This window comes from Pelecanus crispus, chromosome 11 (assembly GCF_030463565.1).
Source record: "Pelecanus crispus isolate bPelCri1 chromosome 11, bPelCri1.pri, whole genome shotgun sequence".
NCBI lineage: Eukaryota > Metazoa > Chordata > Aves > Pelecaniformes > Pelecanidae > Pelecanus > Pelecanus crispus.
Genome location: NC_134653.1, coordinates 3,094,127 through 3,118,905, shown reverse-complemented (window position 1 = coordinate 3,118,905; position 24,779 = coordinate 3,094,127). Strand labels below are relative to the sequence as shown.

General features: G+C 49.3%; 1 protein-coding gene across 1 annotated transcript in view; it reads right to left on the bottom strand.

Moving 5' to 3' along the window:
- Positions 1-24,779, bottom strand: part of CACNA1H (calcium voltage-gated channel subunit alpha1 H) — a 257,431-nt gene that overhangs the window by 110,988 nt on the left and 121,664 nt on the right. The window contains exons 2-5 of the mRNA XM_075719023.1: positions 15,373-15,484; positions 12,226-12,359; positions 7,288-7,385; positions 1,952-2,111 (exon numbers count right to left, since the gene is read on the bottom strand). Coding sequence (XP_075575138.1) covers positions 1,952-2,111; positions 7,288-7,385; positions 12,226-12,359; positions 15,373-15,484 — 504 coding nt within the window. The remainder of the gene's footprint in view (positions 1-1,951; positions 2,112-7,287; positions 7,386-12,225; positions 12,360-15,372; positions 15,485-24,779) is intronic.

The window sequence follows — 24,779 nt, the reverse complement described above, 5'->3', positions numbered from 1 at the left end:
CATTCCCCCTGTGGTTAATTTTAAAAGCTCCACTTTGCAGGAAATCACACAGCATTTTAGAAACCTGGTCAAAGAGATGAGAGGGACTCGCTGAAGCTAATTACAGCTCTGTGCTCCTTGTGCTCAAAGCACTGCCCACACACGCTGCCTGCCCCGTGCAACAGGGCCACCCAAGCACAGCTTTAACACTGCTCTTTGGGCTTTGAAATGATAGCTCAGGGGTTACTCCGAATGATGGGGGGTCTTGGTGACCAGCAAATACCTGCCATGGGTGCAGGAGAGAGCTCACGGGGCTGGAGCATCAAGATGCAGGAGCAGAAGCATACACACATGGCAGACTCATCAATTTTCTGCCTTTCAGCACCTCTGATGGGATGAGTAAGTGCCATCAGAGATGGCCTGCAGCACAGAGAAAGGCTCTGAGAGCTGAAAGCCACAGGACTAATCAGTGAGACGCAGGAACAGGACCTGGGGTCGAGCCGAGGGATAATCTCTGCTTGTCTTCCATACATAATACAAACTGTAGACAGCAGATGATTACAAACAGATATAATGACAGGCTCTATCTTCTCTTACAGAGCTAGAGTTGCCCTGATTAGCTGGTCTCAGGCATTTCCTCACCTCTGAGCCACTGACATCTCCAGCAGTCTCTGACAGGAGCCCTTCAGAAGGGTTTTCCCAGGCAGACCTCCCTTTTCTGCAGGAGCTTGCAGGCCACGCTTGGTTTTGATCTGTTGTGCTGATGGGTTTTAAGGTGCATCCTTACATTGCTCCTCTGAAGGGGCAAGTGCAGAAGAGCCCAAGCTCAGTATCACGCTGAGGGATTGCCAGGGAGCAGTGAGAGCAGGACTGTCCCATGGCAGGGGATGAGCCAGGAGCCAAGGGTCATCCCAGTGCCAGCAGCACCTGCACAGACAGAGCCTGAACACAGCAGGCAGAGCCCAGGGCTGGCAGCAAGGTCCATTCAAAGCCCCAAACAGGGCAAGTGATGAACCAGATCCAGGACCCATCCATGGAACTTAGGCAGGAGCCAAAGAAACCAGGAACAAAGACAGAGCTAGAGACAGGCACACCAACAGCACAGCTCAAACCAGGACTAAGAGCCACAGGCTGAGCTTAAATAGAGCTTCTGGGCCGTGCGCAGGGTGTGGGTGGGGGTCCTAGGTGAGGCTCATCAGGGTAATTAAGGCCTATTAGCACCCTCAGCACCTGGCAGGGATGCTGGTCCATGCAACTGCCTAGGAAGAACCAAAACTAAAGTTTGCCTCAAAAGAGCAGGTGATCAAACGTGCTGCCCATCCCTGATGCCTGTGCCAGACTGAAAGTGGTGTACAAATGTCTTAAATGCCTTTCGCATCAAGCTTCTTATCTTAACACACCTACAAAGGTTTATTTGTGTGTTTCAGCAGCACCTCCATGGTGTTGCCGGTACCAGCGTGCGGGACATCTCATCAACCCGCTGCCAGGTGGTGCGGTGGGCTAGGTGACCTCCCAGACCTGTACAGTTTTGGGAACTGGCATTTTCTGGAGAGCTGTAATGCCTTTGTTTGCTCGGAATCCTCAAATTCCCAGAGTTAGGGATCTCAGCTTCCTCGGACAGAGCTAATCCAAACCACTAACATCCTTGTCCTTCAGGTGCAGAGGAAAAACACGAGAAAGCCACTCCAAACCCTCAGTAACTTGCTGACAAGTTGGGTTTTTTCAAAAAAACCCCAAGTACCCAGCCAGACTTGGAGTCCTGAAGCCAACAACCTTGTGAATCAAGATGACAGCCCTGCTAAGAGCTGCCATTGCAGCTCTGTGGCATGGCCACGTCGCACTCATCCATGCGCTGCTGGATCTGGCCCTGGCTGCACCCCGGCTGGACGCTAACCCTGCTGACCGCGGGGGTTTCTCTGGCAGAGGAGAGGGAGAAAGGAAGAAAAGGTGGAGACTTTTTTGCTGTACTTACATTGCAAAATTCCTGTCTAGGAAACACCTGTTTCTCAGCAGCCCTGCCCAGAGCTGCACACCGACAATCCCAAAGATGAAGAAGACAAAGAAGCACAAGAGGAGGACGTTGCCTAACATAGGCAGAGTATCTAACAGCAGGGTGACGAGTATTCGCATACCTGTGGGGAGAAGGAGAAAACAGGTTAGAGGAGCCCTTTGACAGGGAGAGCGTGAATGCCACACCGATCCCGGCTGCTCTCGGGCTTGGTCATGCAGCCAGTGCATCCTGGGCACAGGAATTGGGATGTTTGTGTTTTCCCTTAAACCTTAAGGCTGAAAAGGAAGGTAAAGAGTGCAAAAGGCTTAGCAGCACATGGGAACAAACAGCATATTTCCAAAGGGTGGACTTAAGAGCGTGATTTTCCGATGTTTTCAGTAATGCAGCACTCAATGACACGCAAACATGGGCAAAGCTGCAAGACAGTCTCTCCTGGAGAAACGCCCCCGCAAACCATCAGCCTCCCGAGAAATTGTCAAAATATATATTTATAAACATATTGAACATCTCTCATGAATCACACAAATTGGTCCTCTAAACAATACAGAGTCTTGTGTAGGATGATAGCTGTGGCTGCTCTCTGGGCCTCCTCCATGGACAACTCCTCTTCCATGGAGGACTCCTCTCCTTGCTGGCCACCACCGGCAGCCGAGAGCCATTCATGTTCCAAAGCTTGCAGGACTGCCAAGCAGGGGAGGCAGGAGAAATTCTTACTTTTTTGAGGAGGGAAAAGCAGGATGCAAATGTTTCCTCCTCTAAGCAAAACTCTCAGCTCTGCTCCCTTCCTCCTCCTGCACAGGCTGCCGGGAGACCTTCCCAGCCGGTCCTGCACCTCCCTGTGAACCTGTGTGCAGAGCAGGGGCTCCCCCAGCACCTTTGCTGCCAGGGAAATGCTCATTTCTGTGCAAGATCTTCCATCCTAAATGAGAAGATTGAGGAATGAGTCAACCTTGCAGAGCCTGAGCTAACCCTGGCATCTCCGTCCAGCGTGCTCCCAGCATCGCTGCCCAGGGGACACTGAGCAAGGAGGCAGGGACTGGGCTGGCACCTGGGGGCTGCCCTGTCTCACACCTCAGGGCACCTTCAAACTCAAGGATAAAACAGGAATAAAAAGGGAATAATGACTTGCAGCTCAGCAGTTCAATAGAGGTTAAATGAACCTCTGAGACACCGACCAGCCATCATTTCAACAGCTGATAACTGATGACAGGAGAACTAATGAAAAGAGGAAGCGACAAAGGCAAATCTTAAGTTATAGAAAAGAATAAAACCAGAAACGGAGCCTCGGGAGCCTGGCGCTCAGCGGAGAGCAGGGCTCCAGTTTATGGCATGGTGGAAATCAATGCGGCTGCTGGGTAAGGTGACACCACAGCCTTTGGAGGCATTTTATTCCACCAAAATGCTGCTCTGCAAACACCTTTTCCTGCCTGCCTGCATGGAGCTTTCTTCTCCCTCCATTTCCCCTAGCAGGATGCCGCCCTCCATTAGTCATCCCATTTGAACAGAGCGCGGCATTTACACTGACGCAGTCCCTCTTCCCCCACCGATTTCCACATTGGCTTCTTCCCTCAGCCAGCTCCCAAGTCATGCCTGATGCCTCTCCTGCTAATTCAATGACGATGCTGGGCTGCAGCCTGGCATCTGTAGACCCCAGGGATGGGTGCCGGGAGGAGCAGAGTCTCCAGGAGAGCAGCGCCTGCCCAACCCGGCACCTCCCAGGCCATGGCAGGCAGCGTTAGCAGGAGCCAGAGCCCCATCATGCCGCTTTACCCGCCTCCTCGTGTCGCTCTGCCAGCGGAAATGCAACCCAGCCAAGCAGGGCCGGAGCTGACATTACCTTGTCAGCACAGCACAAGTGGATAAACCGCCCTGGCCAAGAAGTCTGCGCTAATAAATAATTAGGTGACCTCTGCATCCCAGGGCAAGAGCTTTTCAAGGTCTCCATGCCCAGCTGTGCCTTGGCTCCGGCATGGCTCCCCGCTGCTGGCGTCGGCAGCGGATGCCTCTCCGGAGGAGCCGTGATCTTGGCGCCCAGCCCCGTGCCAGCCCCGCCGGCTGCCCTCCAGACCCCATCCCCGTGCCGCCCCGGCGCCAATGCCACCCCGTGGGGAAGGGACATGGTGCTGGCAGCCAGGCTGCGTCGGCGAGCACTGTGGGCGGCGTGGGATGCCGGCCAGCATCCGTGCCATCCCCTGTAACCGCAACGCCAGTGCCAGCTGCGGGGACGGCACCGACCTCCGCTCCGTGCACAGGTGGAAACCCAGAGCTGGAGGCAAATGGGGTTTTGATTTTGTAATTCTTCATCCCAACACGCGCTCTCATCGTAAGCCCCCCAGGAGGACATCCCACAGCACTGCCCCTTCAGACTTTCCTTGCAAATCTATCTTTGGAAAAGCAGAAAAGACTCACTTAATTCCCACTGGAAAGACGATGCTGGGCTTTTCTCCCCCCCCCCCCCCCCCCCCCAATATCCTTGCTCTTTTTTTTCCAAAAATGGTTAAAATTTATCTCCCTGTGCCAGACAACTTTTTTCCGCTCAGCTACTTTTGGTATTTTGGGTTGTTTAGTGGCACCATTCTCGAGATTGAATCCATCTGTTTGCTCTCCGCTAAGGGTGCTCTGGGCTCTCCGCAGAATGTCAAGTGTGCCATGGGAAAAAAGCACGAGCACCGGTTAGGCTGAAACGAGGATCAGGATTTCTTTTCGTTCGCATTCCATGTGATGCCTGGTTTAAACCACATAGTAGAAAAATAAAAATAAAGCAGTGAAATGGATTTGAAAAAACAGTGACCACTACTAAAAACCACCCCTAACTACAGCCCCTGCCAAACATATAAATCGCAGGAATTATATTTTTCCAGTAATTTTCAAGGAATAATTTCTAATAGAGAAGATGTTTTTATTGGCTGGAGTTCTCCTTTCTTTTCTTAACAAATAAAATAAAAATGACATAATCTTGCGGGTGAATTTATTGTGCCTGGAAGCAAAGAGCTAATAGCACTGGCTGGAACCCAGGAAAGTGCCCAGGCATCACGGGGATAAATTGCCAGGCTATTTCTCATAGGTTCCTGCTTTTCCTGCACCTGCAACCGCACGCCAGGCTCGTCTCTTCTGACCTGGCCGTAATTCGTATCTGCTCGACATCCTTTTGCGATGCCACTGAGCTGAAAAACCCGCTCCCGCCAGTGGCGCGGTGGCCGGGGGAGCGTCGCTGTCCCAGCACCGGGGACGGCACGGACGGAGCGGAGCAGGACCTGCGGCTGCACCGCTGGCTGGGATGCGGTGGCCGTCCGAGGTAATCCCCCGGCTAAGCTGTAGCATCCCCGTGGATGAAAGACTAGAAATGTAACTCCGTTATTACCGGAAACTGCAAAAACACAACAAAATAGAGGGTTGTCGCTATCCATTCTCTGCAGACCCTGGATTATATCAGTCTGAAACAGTAAAAGCACTGATGTTAAAAGTGGATGGAGCTAGTGTCTCACGAACAAGTAAAGCCTGTGATTCTCTGCCCTCCAGGAACTGAGATATTCCTAAGCCTGCCCTGGCACGTGCTCAAGACACTGGTAGCATGGTAAGACCAGCCTAGCTGCTTGTCACGCCGGGCAACTCAACTCCAAACATGGACTGAACTCTTCGGATTTAATCTCACACACTATTAACAAAAAAAATTGAATATTTTCTATCGCTTGTCTTTTGGGGAAAAAAAAAATTGAAGTGGCAAGTGTAGCAGAAGACAGCCTAAAAGGCTTACTTCAAAGCTTCAATATCAGACTCCTAAGGCAGAAAAAAAACTAGCTGGACCCAGATCAAAATTTCACCTAGACTTGGAGACATTTGGATCCCTGGGCCTTGGTTTAACAGGCATGTAAATCCTCAAATTCCCCCGGCTTCTGCTCTCAGCCCAGCTGAATCCCAGCTTGGCACTCCCACTATTTCAAGGGAGAGCTAGGAAGGGCTTCGTGGATTTAAATAATTTCAGACCGAGCCTGATCCTCGTCCCAGCCTGAAACCTCGGCGGGACTCCGAGCCGAGCACGTGCCAGCATCCCTACGCTCCTCCCCGTCCCAGCGAGGCCACGGAGCCACCGCGCTCAAAATCCCAGAGGAAAACTTTGTGTTGTGCTTTCGGGCTGCTCTGAAACCCTGGTAACAAAACCTCTTTAGGAAAACAAAGCTCCGGAGGGTTTCATGGTCCCTTTTAGCCTCTCATTTCTTTTTGTCTGGTTTTTAACTCCTAATGATGTCACTGTCGAATTGACAGATTTTTTTTTTTTCCCCAAAGAAAAAGCCTGAAGAATTTGAGCTCAGAGAGAAACTTGAAAGACTCCTGTGCGTAAACATCCATCTGTTCCCTTGCATGTTCATCTGAAGTACTGGAACTGAAACCCTTCTGGGGGAGTTTATTTTGCTGTCCCTAGATGTGCCGACATGATGGGCAATTAATCTAGGCAGGATGTTCAGCGAGGACTGGCGGGGCTGTGTCATTCAAACGTGCTTTTAAAAAGAACAGGAAATGTACTTTTTTTTGCAGGGGACCTCTATGATTTCCATATAATGCCGCTGCATTTTGAATGGAGTGGATTTTGGTTAAAAAATGATGAAAGCGCTATGAAATTAGTACCTTGCAAAGGACTGCTCAGCAGACGGCTGATTCCGGCAGGAAATTATTTCAACTTGTTGGTTCGTCTTTCAAATTGGATTTAGAAGACAAGCAGCTGAAGCCACTTGAAAATGGATTTAGGGGCCACTTGAACTTTCTATCATGGATGAACCCAATTTTGTTCTACATGACAGCAAACACTCTGCGGTATTTTACCAGCAATGGAGGCTGCTGCGCTTCTAATCCTGAACACAAAGAAATGGAGAGACCTTCAATAGCTGAGAGGGGAAAATGAACCCATCCAGGGCGAGAGGATCCTTCTTAGAACTGACCTTTCCCCTTTCTTTAAAAGAACTTTGTTATTTACTTTGCGCTAGAGGCAGAGAGTTACTTGCCTCAGAGAATTCACAAAAAACGTTGGAAAACAGCCACGAAAATCTGGCCCCAACAGGTATAAAATCTGCTCCCTTGCCCTTTACTAACACTGATAATCATAATAAATGATCTCTGCTTTGCCATTAAAATATTAAAATAAATGAACTTGCTCTCAGCAGCAGGAGAGTAGGCTACTACTGCAAGGCTTAGCACGCAGAGAGCCAGCTGCGGTGGCTTTAGCCCCCCGGTTTTTCCAGGGAGGCGAGCCAGGCAGAGCCCGAGCTGCAGCCGGCTGCGGTGCGGACGAAGGCGTTACTTACTTGGGACCCTGTTAATGGCTCGTAGCGGCCGAAGTACCCGGACGGTGCGAATCGCAGACAAGCTCACGTTGTGTCCGTCCAGAGAGTACTCCATCATGCTGCGGGGGGAAAGAGGAAAGGCGTCAGGACATGGCATGCTCGGTCTCTGGGTGCTGGGGCTGCCCGGGGTTGGGGCTGTCACTGCCTGCACGCTCTGGGAGCCGTAGCCCAGGCTTGCAAAACCTCCCACTCTGTGTTTGCAGCTCATAATGTGCATCGTGCTGCCAATGGGGGATATGAGGGATGTTTTGGCCTCTAAGAGACTGCAAATACCCCCAGGAGCAGCGATGGTGCAGGGGCCGGCAGGCAGACGTGCTCCTGGGCTAACAGGCTGCGGGCAGAGGTAACGCATCGGAAAAGTAGGATTTGGCCCAACAAGGAGCTGCAAAGTGGGGGCTGCAGAAATCAGAGCAGAGGCGGAGCCCCCAACTATCGGCTCAGCTCCCACAGCCCCCTCTGCATTAGCTTATCGCGCTCTGGCCGGCAGCGCGTCCGCAGCCTTCCCGGGGACATTACCGCACAACTCCATGCAGCACAAAGTCAATCAGATGTTGCTGATATTATACCCCCTGCTAGCACCCCAGCGTATTTTCACGCCACCTTATCTCTCCCCCTGTGACAAAAATGTGAATAACCAAGCCGACAAATGACATTAAAGTAGTTTGGTTTCCATTTTATCATTAAGAATAGAGAACATTTTCTTTTTCATGCTCCGTCTCCATTTCACATAAACATTTCTCTCCCAGGCTGGGAAGGACGTTAAGTTGGTTTTCTTGCTCTTTTATAGCAATGAGTGGCAAATGTGTGGAGTGTTGTTTTTTTAATGGAGTTATGGCTAGTTAGCATGGCTGTAATTACAATTTATGAGTTTGACTACAGGGAAGCACTTGTAAATATGTCACAAATCTCTCACCACGCCTGTTCAAATAACATAACAGCATCAAAAGCAACCCTGCGAGTAAGCTGTTGGATGCCATGGAGAAAGAGCTTTTGTTTTGGCTTTTTTTAAAATAAACAAACAGATGTGGAAGGAGGAAGGCAAATACAAGCCGAACTGCTGCAACCAGGCGCTTCAGAAGCTTCAGTGGAGAGATTTTCGATTGAAGCATCCTGCAGCCGGACTGGATCAAAATTCTTACGTGCCATCAAGAAGCAACAACCGAATGGACTGAAGCTACAGCTGAATGGATTTCAGGCAACAGCAGAGGGAGGTTTCGTCTCGGGCCAGCCTTGCTCGGGTGCATCGCTGCCCGTGTGCCCGCGCTCTGTGCTGCCGGAGCCTTGCACTTCGTATTTGATGCCTTGCCCTGCTCTACAAAGTTTAATTAGGAATATCTAGGGGTTCTGTTGTTTGCTTCTCTTTTGTCTTTGTCCTGAAGCTGTTCGGTGTAACCCCACGATATGACCGGAATTGCACTGAGGTGACTTTGGCCCATTAGCCTTAATTTGCCATGCAGAGGCCCTGGTGATTTTGAGCTATTTTTAGTGATAACCTTCCAGAGATTTTTTTTTTTTTTTCTTCCCTGAATTAGTTAGTGAGTCTTTATAAATCAAAACCACCTTAAAGCTTGTACGTAGGAACTGAGCCGAACATGATGAATAGCTTTAAAACTCAGCACGGCACAAAACCAGGTTTTAAATCTAATGTGCGTTCATTAAGCAGCCGGAGCAGGGCAGTGGGAAGCAGCCTGGAGCTGCACGAAGGACCACACAGTGGGAAAGCCATCGGAAATGCCCGTTCACACCTGCGTCGAGGGGCCTGGAGCCAGCACCAGGTGTCTGCTCTAAACAGACCGTGCAGGAATAGACAAAGCATTGTTTAAAGTCCCTGAAGTGAATAGTGCCGAAGCCTGAATCTGTTCGCTGGCGTGGCCCCAGTACAGGCACACTCACAATTTATCGGGTGGCTGAGTAAGTGGATTTTAGTGTAACTGATACAGTTTTTGAACTACTAATAGCATGTAAAAGAAGTAGGAAATGCTCCAGTGGGAGCTGGTTTTGTACTCCAGAGAGCACATGCAACTATTAGCGTGCTAAGGGGCCAACTCCTGGGGCCTCACTTTTACTTGGCCCTTGGAGTTTCAATGGGGCTGATAAAAGATGAATAATCCAGCATTTGGCCTAGGAAACAGACTTTCTGACCCTAATACTTTGAACTTCCGTGATACTCCATTTAGGATTTGAAAGTAAGTCTCAGCGGATCTACATCACCCACTGAAGCCAACCTGAAACACTTGATGGATTCCAGACCGGACCTTCTACAAGCAGTGAAAACATCTGAAGCCTTCATGAAAAAGTCAAGGCCAAGCTTGAGGTCCTGTTCTCATATCACACTTGTAAACCAAGAATACCCTGGAAATGCCCAACAGAAAACTGCTGGAGCTGGAAATTTTGGGTACGCAGGGACCGGAGGTCTGGGTGGACTGGCACTTGGTAGGCGATTCCCTACAGCCTCTGGGTACTGAAAAAAAGGAGGCACAAGCCTTTGCGAAGTCTTCTACTGTGAACAGTTTCTAGTCCTTCAACTGTCAAGTTAAAGATGTCCAAAGCATATTATATGAGCCTGCAACATCTCCAGGGGCTGGATGCACAAGAAACCTCTCTGGTTTCAGCTCTTGTGGACAACATTTTTGATGCTTGGGAAATGCTTTCAACTTGGCTGCTGGACAGACTGAAAGGTTGTAAGCTCCATTCGGTCTGAAATTTTCCAGGGTACATTTTGCAGGCGAGCAAAACATGAAAGGGCTTTCAGTGCTGGAACAAACTTCAGACACAATCTGTTGCTAGAGGCAGAAGATATGTTTATTTTGTAGTTTCCCTGCTTACCCTCTGCTCTCTTCGGTATACTTGCTAGTGAGCCAGATCAGCTTATTTGAGGAGATTGAATGGGACAAACAAAGCAGGCAGCATTGCCTATCACTTGTTTCCCTTCTTATCAGAAAAAGCCTCATAATAACTTCATCACATCCATCTGGTTGCTGGAAAAAGCAACTCTTGTTATTCCAGTAGTGCGCTCCCTGCAAAAACCACCTCCAGTTGGTTTTTTAATGGAGTTATGGCTAGTTAGCATGGCTGTAATTACAATTTATGAGTTTGACTCATAAATTTGAGTAAAAAAACCCCAAAAAACTCCATCCACTAGGAGCAGACACTGGATGGAATGGTGGTGGTGGGAGAGGTGGGAGACGTGAAGAACCCCAGCCCATCACACAGCTTCTCCTTGCCCTCCGCCAGCGTTACCGGCCAGCCCAGCTCCCAGACCAGCCTCTCTTCTGAGAGATGGGAAATCATGTCACAGGTATGGCTCGAATATACCAAAATCATCTGGAGATGGCCCAGGATCAGCCAGAGAAGGGGCCGTTCCTCTTCTCATCTTCAGCCTGAGTAACGCCAGACTGGCAACAGGGCTTCCCATTGGGGTCTCCTGGTGCTTCCGCTGTTGTCATTCTTCTCAAATGTATGCCAGCCACGGAGGGTGGGGAAATGCCCTGGAAAACTACCAAATTGACTCACCAGCCACCTTCCCCCTCATCCCGGGTGCTACATGAACAAAGATCCTGGTGCCAAACCTGACTCTGAGGTACGAGCAGAGGGCTCAGCCTTTCTGCCTGCACGTGCTGTTTTATTCTCCCACTTCGCTGGGACGATCTCTTTGATGATGTGGGGAACGTCTGCTCGCCCCTCAGGAGAGCTCAACCTGCAGGTTCAGCATGGGGAAACACCGCCGGTGTGTTGGTTACGGATGGCAGATTTCTGATCCTGAGTTTCCCCTGCAACCGCAGCCTTGCTCTTCTCCAACTACTACTGGCTTAAACGCTGCACCAGCTTTGGAAAGAAAAAATAATTAACTGCTTCTTCTGTTGTCCCTGCTGTTCTTTCGTGGGCTGTAACCACACACGGGTTCAAGGGGAGCTCTGCGCAGGAGAGCTCATGTTTTATTCAAACCAGTAAGGCCATTCCTAATTGTATTCCAGACAAATAACACGGAGCAAAACAAAACTCCATTAGTGTGGTGAAGATTGTACATCACTAGCGTAAGGGTAAAAATGCCCCAACATATTACAGGAATGTTCTAATTAACCCCAGGCTGGTCATTATAAACTCAGGAATTCAGAAATAAGTCAGAGCTCTGTAATTAAAGCAGTCTATCCCTTTCTAGGGTATACTAAGCAGGTAAGAGAGCCTGGGGTTTCTAAAATCTATTTATTTATAGAAAGAAGTTTTAGACTTGCCAAGCTTTTAGTCCACTCAGTTTTTCCCTATGGGTGTGAGGGAACTGGTGTCAAAAGCACCCAGATCTTCCTTATATCTGTTTATTAACAAACCCTGCACAAATAAGCAGCTGTGGGAGACAAGTATTAAAGTGTAAACCACAAGAAGTTTACAGGAGGTATCTGCATGCACTTGTAACTTGGGTCAACTTCTGGCCAGCTTCTTCCACTGGGATTTCAACCTTCTGAACCAGATTTTTGGGCTAGATTCTCCTCGTTTGGCCAATTTCTACCTCTCTGCCTCACACTAATGGTGTCACATAGAAGGAGCGGGGCTGAGCTCCTGCACACTTTCCACCCGTTGTGGAGACAGCAGTCTTAACCACGAGCACTGGGACATAGTGGCCATTGCAAGGACTAGGTCAGCGTGCACTTGATTTGACAGAGATGATACTGGTGACAGGATCGCTACTGAAAACCTGATGGCTTTTGCCCTGAGATTCATACTGCACCCCATAATCCAGCATGGTTGCCAGAGGTGAAACCAAATGAGCCTTAGGAGACTTTGCCTTGGCTTGAGCCTGGCAGCTTTCACCAGCCGTTGTGAAAACCAGCCAGGACAACCTACAGATTTGGGGCTTTCTTGCTTTCACCGTGAAGAGCAAATTTATGAGGTTTTGTTACTGACCCCGCCATCACGATGAAGAAGTCCAGGCGATTCCACGTATCTCCAAGGTAACACTTCTGCCCGAAGATCCCCAGAGCCACCATCTTGATGACCATCTCCACCGCAAAGAAAGCGAAAATGAAGTCGTCAAATGCCTGGAGACCAGTAAAAGATTATTACAGTCAGTTCTGCTGTGCTTTCTTATCAGGGAAAGGGAAAGCAGAGACACAAGCGCTCCCACCACAGAGGCACTCTGGATACCCTGGCAGACACTGCGAGGCAAAGCACTGGTACCCAAGTGCCACGTACCCAACTCAGAAATAAAACCTGCAATACCTGATGGATGACGGCAACCCCTGAGCACAGCTCCTGGGTCAGCCCACTGCCTGGGAAGCCTTAGCAGCTTCTGTTAATCTACTGACAAAGATACAAGGACATCGCTGTTGTACAGGCTGGATATGTTTCTTGGCATTTAAAGCCCATGCATTCAACAGCAGCTTGTGGCTGGGTCCAGGAGGTCTCAGGAACTTGCAGTGGAAGCTGCGTTTCCAGACCGTGCAGCTCATACCTCCTAGAAAGAATTTGTCCCATCTAACACAGGGGGATGTGCTTCACCTCTGATGCCTTCACGGACTCCTACTCACAGACCCAGACACAGCTGGCAGTGAATGCGCACGCGAAGCAGAGGCTGAAGCAGTAGCTATAAGGGCAGTTCTGCTGCACGTGAGGAATGACTGGAATGGTTCCTCGTGCTGCAGAGGCTCAGGGCATCCCGCTGGCAAGCCTGTGTGCCCAAGCGCAGGAGCCTCTTGATGAAGGTCAAAATTTTGAGTTTTAGATTACTGTGAAAACAAGAAGAGAAGATAAAGACGTGCAAATGAATCCAGTGCTGCCCTATAGAACGTGCCTCAGCCTTCACTTAAAGACTTCTGTAGGGTAGTGTGGACTTGGACAGCTGTGATTTCTCCAGCCTTCCTGAAGACTACACGTACATGCGTGAAATGTGGATGTATCTGAAGATACCATGAAATGGAGTCTGTTGTAAATACTCTTCTACATGTTGCCTGTAAACTTGAACATCAGGAGATACAGATTGCTTTTAAATCACGAGCAGAGGCTTTGTTGTTTTGAGTAACAGACTTGATAAAGCACCGGAACTTCTCGATCTACAGACATGGCTGCTGCTGTCCAAACCGCTCTCTTTAATGACCGTACTGTTTGGTATTGTGCCTCTGGCACTTTCAATTTGAGGCCTGAGTGGATTAACAGTAAAATTAACAGCGTGTCCATGTGGCAGCCAAGTTCCCACTGTGCATCCATGTACCTCTGCGTGGCTGTGTGTGGGCACCATCTTCTCTGGCTGTTGGCTTTATCAACCAACCTTTCCCTTGATAGACTACGCTGAAGTTTTGCTCCATTATTTCAGTTCATTTAATAACTGGCATCCGAATGCCTCCATAAAGGAGTTCAGGCTTTTCTACCTCATGTTCTGGCTTCCATTTCCTCCTGCAAGCTGTGACAGGGTGAGGGATAACGATGGCTTTACTTGCAGCCCTTTTCTGCCTGCAAACCCTGCGGGATAACACTTTGGATTTTGCGAATATACGTTGTAATCATGAAGCTGGTATTAGAAACCAAATTCAGTGCCTGGGCTCCTCACAGATGTATGAGTGTCTATTCTGAGGAGAACAGCCCATGCAAGCTGTGTGTTTGCAACCTGATTAAATTATGAAAAAAAGGAAGCAAATAAGGAGCATTCAATAACGTCACCTCCTCATCCAGGCAGGATTCCCTTTGTCTACCTCTTTGGGGGCAGCTTAGCCCACAGCTGCCTGTAGTGTGACATTTTCTGGTGACACCTCCGGATGCCACGTCACACCAACCCGGAGCCTGACCCTCCGAGACAATCCCTATGCCAGATGCCTCTGGTGGCAACAGTTTCTCCAAAATTGATCTCATTCTATAACAAACCTATAGTGGCTTCTCAATTCATCTGGTTTACTTGGCTCTACATTTAACAGATCCTCTTTTAAGGTTGAAAGAGGGTTTGATGATAAACTCTGCTATTCCTGGCATCTGCAGGCGGTTCTGGACCAATCTTTGAAAGAGGCAGGAGAGGCTGGTTGGAAGGATCCCACTGGCCTTCCTGTACGGCTGAAACGCCCAAAGGGAAGTAAAGCAGCAGATCTGTGCAGGATTCAAACGAAACAAACCCGTTACACTACCACATGTCGGTAGTCCCTGCCTAGGTTGATGTAATCCATTAGAAGCAACAAAAGTTGGTTCCAAGCCTGAGAACTGAGTTGCTGCAGGAAGCCCAGCGCCAAGGTGCAGCCCACACACCAGATGCTGCCGGGATGTGCTTCCAAAACGAATCCTGTGGGCATATGGCAGTGAGGGGATTGCCAGGACACAGCAAGGGATGAAGTGATAAGCGTGGTGCCCCACTAAGCTTGGTGTGGCCAACAAACAAGAGTCTGTGAGCTTTCTACGTGTATGTAGAAATGTATGTGAGCTTTCTACATGTATGGTTGGACTGCATGATCTTAAAGGTCTTTTCCAACCTAAACGATTCTATGATTCTATGTATTTCCCAAAGGTCAGTTATCCTGGAACTCGGCAATGCTGCACTTCAGCTGGTGGGCTCCAGTGGAGGAGAGCAGGCACGGGCCCATCCCATGCTTTTTTGTTTATGAAGAGTGGAATGCAATGGCAAAGGCATCGGTGCCGTATTGCACAGATCAGAATGCAGCAATCCAAGAGATGCCAGCAGCGACTTGGCTGCAGTGGAACCGACTGACTGCGAGCAAGAGGTTCCCTGCAGCATTGGCCATCCTGTAATTAAAGAGTGTCCAACACCTCCAGTGGGAGCTGGATGCCCAATTTTGAGCCCCTCTACCCTTATTAATTATGTAGAGAAAGGATCTTGCTCGGATAAGTCCAAATCAGCCAGCCTTTGGGTCTCACCTAGGGCCATGGCAGGAGGTCTCCTCAGAGGACAGACTTAGAATGCCAAAGTGTGGCTTATTGGAAAAACATTCCCTATGGGAAGGGCTTTCATGGCTGGATCCTGGGGAAAAGGAACAAGATGGGGGTCCCAGCTCCCAGGATGGCCACCCCCCTGCAACCCACATGTCCCAGGCAAGTGGGGCAGCATGGGATCCTTACCTCCAGGATGGTGCACCGCTCCGACTGGCACTCCACGTCCTCGCAGGGCTGGAACATGCCCAGGGTGACGCAGTTCAGGAGGATGACCAGCATGCTGATGTGCTCGAACCAGGTGAGAGGAGGGCGTTAAGGAGAGCACACGCTTCAGCAGCCATCGGGAGCGGGGAAGGTGAAGCACCACACTATCTCCACATCAAAAAGCCTTCACTCCTCCCGAAAGCACAAAAGAAAACACTGCCCAACATCCCAGATTTGCTAAGGTTTGAAGTTTTTGGCAACTGAGAGGGCCTTAGGAAGCGTACTCCTGTTGAGATGAAGGGACAAAGGAAGCCTTTCATTTCCTCCACAGCAGCCAAGTCAGAGAAGCACACCAGGCCCATGGCTACGCTTTCCATCTCAAGTCCTCCACACCATGATGCACCTCTGTCCTCCTCCCACAGTAACTTTCATCTCCAGATCTCAGAGGGTTTTACCAGTGAATCACCCCATGTGTCCGCTAGCATTAACTCTTTCACTACCAAGCTAAAGAAAGCAAGACAAAGAAAGATGAATTAATTCAGGCACCACCAGAAACACAGCTTGTGCCCAGTTCCTTGCTCCAACCAGTGAGGTTGCTCTCCTTGTTTCCGTCTCGAGTCCTGGGAATGGGTGCTGAACGCAGGCTGTCTCCTTCCTACCCCGTTTCTAAGTCTCAAGGAGCTACAGAGTCCATTTCAAGCTCTACATCATGACTGACGATAACGGCAAAACAAAGCCAAGCCGGTGGCACAAGCTGGTAGGGCCAAGGATGGTGGCCGTTGGGATACGGGATGTAAACCAGGACCCAGGGTGCATAGCACAGGCTTTGACAGGGATGGAAACGGCTCAAGGTTGGATGTCTCCAGTCACCAAAAAAAAAGACTATATTCTCTTACAGGACCTACCAGTGCTCAGCTGCACTAACATTGATAGTTTCAAAGTGGTAAGTGGTGATTTGCATCTGAGGAAAATAGGCCCAGAGCTTATGATTACTGCTGCTGGTATGACTATTAAAAATAATAAAACAAGTTTTGGGGGAACTAAACAGGAGTTTCACAAATTAAGCATGAATGAGAGAACTGTTCTTAGGAAAATAATTGGAAACATCTGTGTATGAATAAACCTTTATGCCTTCAAACACACAAGCGCATGTGAGCAAGGGATCACAGAGAAAGAAGCACATAGACACTGTCTTATTTCTGATAACAACAATTCTCCTGCTCTGGAAACCTGAACAAAAATACCTACCATATTTATCCCTGCTGCTTTTAGAAGTATTTTATCTGGCATTTTAGCAGTTCAGCGTAAGATTTATTGCAGCATAAGATTAGGCAAGTGCAGGGCTGCAGTCTCAAACTACTTCTGCACACACTCTCATTTATCCAGATTAAAAGAAAAAAGAGCAATCAGCAGGGTCAGGTCCTGCAGCTTCCCTAAAACCTGAACCCAAACCACTTCTTGTTTTAGAGAGGGCTTTAATTTGAAAATTCAGAGCTAGGAACACCTTGGAACCCATGCTGGAGACCAAACACGTCAGACTTGGAAACCCACTCGTCTAAAATGGAAATGCATGAAATCAAACAAACAAATGAAATAAAATCCCAGCTCACCCCGTCAGCGATGCAGAAGGAGCTGGAGCAGGCAAAGCGCCTGGCCACAGCCCCAGAGGACTCGTGCATCGCTGAAATACCAATGTCAGTTTATTTTAATTTCTCCCTCCCTTCAATGACTTCTTTCTGATTTTTAACATCTTTAGGGGCTCTTTGGATCCCCTTTCCTTTCGCCTAATTAGAAGCAGAGCGGTAATCCTACTCCACAGAGAAAACAGCCCGCATCAGACCCAAACACAGCCCAACCCGTGGCTACATCCTACTTACAACATTTGCATTGCTTCATGGGATTCACGTGGAACTCCCTGTAAACACGGCTCCTGCGCTATTCCCAGGGTACCTGCAGTTGCATTCATTTCACTTATTATACTGGCAGATTTTTTTTTTTTTCCCTTTAAAGTAAAAAAATAAAAGCATGCAGATTTTGAACTCTTAAAAAAAGGTGATGATGAATGAGGTCTCCTGCTCCCCCTGGAGGAGGGGAGCACGCTGGCCCTGGAGCTGGTTGCTCCAGCCTTGCTCCTCCGCTCTGCCCTGGGACACTGATCCTGGGCTCGTGCCGGCTCCGTCCTGGGCTGCTCCAGCAATGCGGAACCGCACAACCTAGGCTTTTCCCTGCCACAGGGGCGATAAGGCTTTTCAATCCATCATCCCTCAAGGGTTGCTGGTTGCGTTACTGTCCTCCAGCCTGCTTTCCACTGCCTGAGCCCTGGCTTCTAGCAGAACTGATCGAGAATTAGGTTTTGCTTTCCATTAGAAAAAAATGATTTGTCAAAAATGACTTGTCAGCATGGACCCTTTTGATGGCAACATTCGATCAGGACGGACTTTTTCACATAAAATGGAAGAGCCTGTCCCCAGCAAGGCAGAGGCACAGCCCTTTGCTGAAGGGATTCCTCAGGAGTATGGGAAGCCCTGATGGGTGCTGGGGTCTCCCACATCCCAGGGTCTTCCTGGCTTCTGGGTCGGTGCCTTTTGCTGCTCAGATCACTCTCCTCATGACACAAAATAACAAACATTTCAAGAAGAAAATTTTCTGAGCAGAAAACCTGCCTGCCCTCTCGATCTGGCATCTGCCCCTGATTTTCCATTTCAGTGGAGCGACTGAAGCCTAAGGCTGAAGATGTTTGCGGTGTAAAGCCCCTGTTCTGCTGAGCTATCCCAGACCTTTGTTCAGGCGCTCTGCTCATCAGATCTCTAAAAAACTTCTTTCTTTCTTTCTTCTAAATGACCTAATTGTGGGGTTTATGGTTAAATGATCACCTGCATAAGAAGAATTATCACCGGAGTTGAAATGAGTGTCCCGATTCCTTAAAGACAGGCAGAGCCACCACTGTCCCCTGTCCATCTAACACCAAAGCTGAATTTGATGTCTTTCAGGATTTTGGAAGAGTTGTTTTAATTTTCTAAGAGAAAAAGAAAGGCTCTCCCATGGCTTTGTAGTCACAGACGTTTAGAGGCTGTCAGTGTAGCCAAGGGTGAGGCACAGCCGCGAGATGGAAGATGGCAACACTGCCACATGTTAAAAGAAAAGCGACAAAAGAAAACTTGTGTTGCTTTTGAAGAAAAGTCTGAAAAGGTGGAAGAAAATCCACTGTAGGGAACACTTTTGCTTTGGCTGGAGAATGGACTGGAGGGAAGAAGAAGCCCCCCCTCAGGGCTTGGACGTTTCCCAGGGATGCTCCTCTCCTCCCTGGTCCCAGGACCCTTCCCGAGGGGATGTGGCTGGAGGGGTCTGAGCCGAACGGTCCTGTCCCTGCCCAGCCCCTCCAGCCCACCTTCTCCACCTGTGCCTGCGCCTCCCTCAAAGGCATTAAGCTCCTGCCCTATTTATTTTCACATCAGATTAACGACAGCGAAATCCCTAATTCACGAGCGGGATTACCCCGAGTGCTCTGCCCTAACGGGACTAATCCTCCCTCCCTCCGGTGCACAGATATTCAAGGGAATTTCAGTTCCTGGCTGAAATTGCTCCTGGCTCTGGAGGAGCCCCAAAAGCTGTGATTTAACCCCTGGCTGGCTGCTTTTCCAGAGCTCCCCCCAAAAGCCATCTGGCCTTCAGCAGCCACGTGGAGATGCTCCACGGTGAATCCCCGGGCAGCGGGAGGTGATGCTGCTCTGCAAGGTGGGATTACAGAGAGCATCTTCTCACCGCATCCTCCCCACGGAGCCTGGGCAATTCGAAATGGCCAGCAAGAAATAAAAGCCCCATTCTGATAATGACGGGAAAACACCCAGAAGAGAAAAAGAGAGGAAAAGGTGAAGAAAATTCCACAGCAATCCAATGGCAGGCTTGTGCCAGCACGAATAGCAAGGATGTGGCTGGAGACAGAAGCTCCACGGCACAGAACGGCCTCGTGGGTGACCCTGCAGCGTTGCCGCACACCCTGCCCGGCTTTTTTGCAACCAGGAGGTCAAGGAAGGTGAGGGATGGTAACACCAAACTCAGCCATACGGGGCAAACCCAAACCCCAAGTGGCACACACTCTGGTGCTGCCGGAGCTGGGACGGGACTGGCTCGGGATCCTCCTGGTCCTCCGGCAGCAGTGGTGGCTGCAACCCGCTAAAACCGTGACTGTGCAAAACCGGGTACTTCTGAGTTACCATGGAAACTGCTGCTCTCGAGGCCACCGAAGCACCACCCAGTTTAAAACAGCCAACTTCACGACTAGGAGATTTGAAAAGAAAAAAATGCAAAGGAGAGATCTAGACTAACCGCTGGAGGCAAAGATAATTGCAAAAGATTTGCTTAATATTTCTTCCTCTGCCACAAATTCCAGGGTAATGACATCTCCAGCGTATCTGGGCCAAGCTCAAATCCCCCGGACGCCCTTTGGGCAGGAGCTGGGGAGTGGCAGAGCCCTGCCCGCCCGGGGGGGGCTGCTCCCGGCCACGCAGCACCGCACTGCGGGATCGACGCAGTCTCTTACGCTGAAATCTAGCCCCGAGTTTAGACGTGGCGACACAGAAACCCGGCTCTGCCCCAAAATGTTGTTGGCCCCACATGCTGTTAGAGCAAGGGCTGATGCTGATGCTCTCCCAGTGCTGATGGCTTCGTGATGCTGCTGCTCTCCAGAAGCTTTTCACATGGTTTTATTGAAATTGCCTCCAGGGAAAGACCAGTGGCTTGAGGATGAAGAGCTCTGGTTGCCAGAAGATGCCTCAGCATGGGCAAGACCCGCTTTTCCTGCTGACCTCTGCCATGCCAGTTCAGCTGGTAAGGCCTTGACCTGATTTAAAAAGACGGATGGGAATTCAAGGGTGTGTTGAAGCCGTTGCTCAAGACGGCATGAGTGTTTCCAGCAGTAAAACCAATGACAGGAGCCCAATGCAGAGGGTTGGGGTTGGGTGGCCACTCGTTGGCTCCACATCACCTAGCCACTGGTATCAGTGCCAGTGGACGTGTTTGAGGAGTAGGCAAGCCGAAATAAAATTGAGTAGGAGCTGTGCATGTGTCCTGCCCAGAGGGAGACCTCCTGGCACCTCCTGCCTCCGTCAGCAGCCCCTGCCCTCTGCCACCGGCAGCGGGGTTAGAAAGGGCCCCTCCATCACCGAGGCAGCAACACAGCAAGACTCTCATCTCCTAGGGACATTACCGATTAATTAAGGAATCCAGCTAACAAACACAGAAAAAATATTTTGTCTTTAAACCTGCTCTCTGGTGGATCCAGAGCAGACCAGGACATCAGAGCCGCTTTGCATCTTAGGGTGAAGAGCTGGCCGAGGACGCCTGCAGCGGTACGGCACTTCATAGCAGCGCATCAACAATTTTTCTTAGTGCAGCAAGTGTTTCCTGAAGACAAGTTTGCATTTGGCCTCTGATTTACCTTGTTCTTTTCCTCTCCCCCTTTTTAAAGCAGTGCACTTGTGACTTTTTGCATTGCTGACCTCAGGCCCCAAACCGAGGAGCAGAGGAACAGGGCAGACCGGCGTCACTGCCGCACCTCTGCCGGTGGCACGCAGACCTGCCCACGGGTCGCAAGGGTGAAACCCAGAGGAAGAACTTTAACACCCTGGCCTCCAGACCCTCACGTTTAACTTTAAAAAAAGACTTAATTCCGTTGAGTTTATGGCAACAGAAGAAACCTAAGCAAAAGCAGAAATCAGCTGTGTCCTTCCTGAGCTTGCAGCGCTCACGCTGTGCTTTGCGTCCGTTTAGTTCAACTGGTTGAGGCACAGATCTAATTAAACTGGAACAGCAGCCAGGCCTGATGGCTCCATCTCCTCTTTGTACACCGCGACGTGGATGGTGTCAGGCAGAAGAATGACTCTGCTGAACTGAAGAACACCGAACCCAAACCCAGCATCTCCCAGCTCCTTCCCGCCATAAACCTCCGATTCTTGGCCCAAAGAGAAATGTAAAATTAACTGCAATGATGCAACTTGGATCTCTGTTTCACGCATTTTAGCCAGCAAAACAATGTGGATAGTTCCCGTTTCTAGAAGACTTTCAGATTCTTACACATTTGTGCAATGCTATAAGGGGATTTCTTGGCCTGCAGGTCAAAGTCTAATATTTTCTTTAAAAATCTGAGGGCCTTCTGAAAAATAAAAATGAAAGACTTAAAGAGAAACTGCTTGCCTTGTTAGAAAGCTAGGTTTTCCATACCTATACTAAAATTGCACAGGTACAGGGTAGACTGCCATGTCTGCAGCCCTGGTTTGTGTTGTGTTCGCTTTGCGTCGGTCATTTCCCCGCTCCAAATAACGAGAGCAGAAACCTCCAGTGACGTGGGTATAGGTTAGGCTCAGACGTCCCATAACGCAACCGCTCTCCTTCTCTAGGCAGTTCAGCCAGTCTGTGCCTCGCCATTTTCAGGGAGATAATCTCTACCATCCGTCACTCTAATTCTAAAAATACTTCTGCAGTAAACACAGGAAAAAAATGCCAGGACCGTATTACCGCTGTGTCACAAACTCCCTTGCTTTCATCCCATGCCTCGTGATGAGGGACGTGCTCCTTCAAATGCTCAGGTCCTTCACAGGGATCAGTCTCAGCTTCATTTAAAATTTCCCCTCCCCAACCCCAATCTTCATTTCTAAATGTCCATGTTGGAGAGAGGCGGGAGCCAAAAGCCTAACCACCCAGCAACTGAAAAGCAGCAAGACAAGATCACGGTGCTTACTATTTTCACATAATCTTATTATTTTTAAGCCATTCAGGGGATTTTGGAGACTTAACCCCTTATTTTAAATGCTCGGATTTGGCAGTATTGTGATTATTACTGCTATCGTATCTGTACGTACTGCACACGATGCTGAGGAATAACACAAAGCAATAAAAGCCAAGTTCTAGTTACAAGGAGAACATATGTTTACAGAAGAAGCAGCCAAATGAAGTTTCAGTTTTTATAGCCTAAGATGTGACTAATGCACTAAATATACACACACATGTATAGATATATATATACACACACATATCTGAGAGACTGGGATTTTCAGGTCGCTCTTGGTGAGCTGGGTATGTACTGCTCATCGAAGAGCAGCAGGACTCAGGTCTGTAATTCCTCCTTTGCAAAAGCACAGCCTTATCTGCCTTTAGAAACGAGGCGGGTCAGAAACCTGAGGACCTGCTTGTAAACCACCCAACCCGGCATCTGTCCCCCGGCAGCGGCAAGAGCGCAACTGGTTGCAGGAGGAGAGCTTGGGGAGGAAGGAGAGGGGCTCGGTCCTCCACCCGAGTGGTCCGGCAGATCCTGAGGCCACGAGGATGCCCACGTACTTGGTCAGACCGCAAAGCAGCCGCTGCGTGAGATGGCAATGGGGCTCCTGCAAAGCTGTGGAGCATCGAAGCACTTGCAGGAAAAGGTGATGGGGGAAGAGCAGGGTATGGGGTGGGCACGGCTGCTGCCTTGTCCCACCAAGCCCCACAGCACTGCCACCGCATCTGTGTGTTCACAGAATCATAGAATCATTTAGGTTGGAAAAGACCTTTAAGATCATCCAGGCCAACCATTAACCTAACACGACCAAGTCCACCACTAAACCAATTAAGGGCAGAGTCATAATTTCATGTTTCCTGGCTTGGTGGCTGGATTATTTTGTAATGAAACTAAAAATAGGAATCACTAAGGTTGGAGACGACCTCTAAGGTCATCAGCCCAACCATCAACCCAACCCCACCATGCCCACTAAACCATGTCCCAGAGTGCCACCTCTGCCCGTTTTTTGAACCCCTCCAGGGATGGGGACTCCACCACCTCTCTGGGCAGCCTGTTCCAATGCTTGGCCACTCTTTCCGTGAAGAAATCTCTCCTACTATCCAATCTAAACCTTCCCTGACACAACATGTGCTCTGACTGATGGATGGGCCACCCTGAAAGGTTTGCGTATGGGTGGGAAGCTGCTCCTGTGCAGAAATATTGAATTAAAAGTACCTAGTTCCTGTTTTACCAGTATTTAGGGGTGCTGCCCAAATACCAGCAAATTACAGTAATAGCACTTCCCATCCCTTCATGCCACCAGTGACAAAAATAGCTTTAAAAGTCTGCAATATCCACCTCATGCTGTATGGTAAGTAACAGAAAACAGTCCAAACTCAATGATATTTGGTAAATAGGAACAGGAAAAAAATAAAAAGGAAGAAAAAGAAAGAACAGAACTGGAAGAAAAATGAGTCAGAATAAAATTCCCAAGAGGCAGCGCTGGCTGGTGCTGGCATAATTTTAAGGAACATTCTTCTTTTTAAAAAGTTGATTGATTAAAGCTATTTTTAGTGTCCATACTGCACTGGATCATTCGGGTTCGTTTGCTTATGAATTGTAAAACAAAATGAGGCAGCTGCACTTCAGAAGTATATACCTCCCCAAAACCACCACAAACACGCAGACCAGAAGCAATATTTCAGCCCGAAAGACACCAAGTTGGCACATGTCTTTGGAGATGGGGCTGACTGCAGAGAATTCTTGTTTAAGAAAGGATTAGCCTGAGTTACTGGAATAATTGCATCCCGCTAGTTTGCTATAAAATAACCATAACGGGACTCCAACCTGGTACCAGCCCCAAATGGACCTTGAGCAACAGGCTGTTCTGCTGGGCTGCTGCAGGATGTGCCTTCCTCCCCCCAAAACGGGAATAATTCCCTTTGCCTTGCTCTGCTAGAAATTGGGGAGCTGATTTTGGGGCAGAGCGCCTGGATCTGGCCCCACTGGATGATTTTTGGCTGAAGCATGGCAGTTTGCAGCCCTGGGCCTCCCGGATGTGCCATATGTGCTTACGGCCAGGGCATCCCAAACCTGGAAGGCTTCCCTGTTGGGATGCTCGTCATCGTGCAATGCGGAAACTTTGGCGCGGCTCCTGAGACCCTTGCACAAGCGCAGCTCTCTGCAGCCCCGCAGTGTTCAGCACCCAGGTTGCCCACGTGCCCTTTGAACGCCTCCTCTTTGGTTTTGGCACTCTGAGCGGCACCGCAGGTATTTGCTCTGAAAGCACCGAGAAGTTGGCGTTTTGCGCTGCCAGGGAAAAGTCGGTAGCGTGCGACTGAGCCACCACCGCAAATGGCCAGTGGTCCTCAAACTGACAAATCTTGGTAACGACGGTAATGCAGAGAGCAAAGCTTGTTCGCAGATCATTCAACGGCAGTAAAAGGAGGCTAAATCCATCTCATTATGCACCTTAAATCATTCACCTTGCTCAAGCCAATCTTTTGGAGCCATAATGAATTTAAAAGCAGTTAACTCCAAGTCCTTGTCATATGTCATTTGTCAGACAGCTTCATTTTCCCTGCCTGTTGTCACAGCTTTGTAAGGCTGTTACGAGACAGGCGATGCAGCAAGCCGC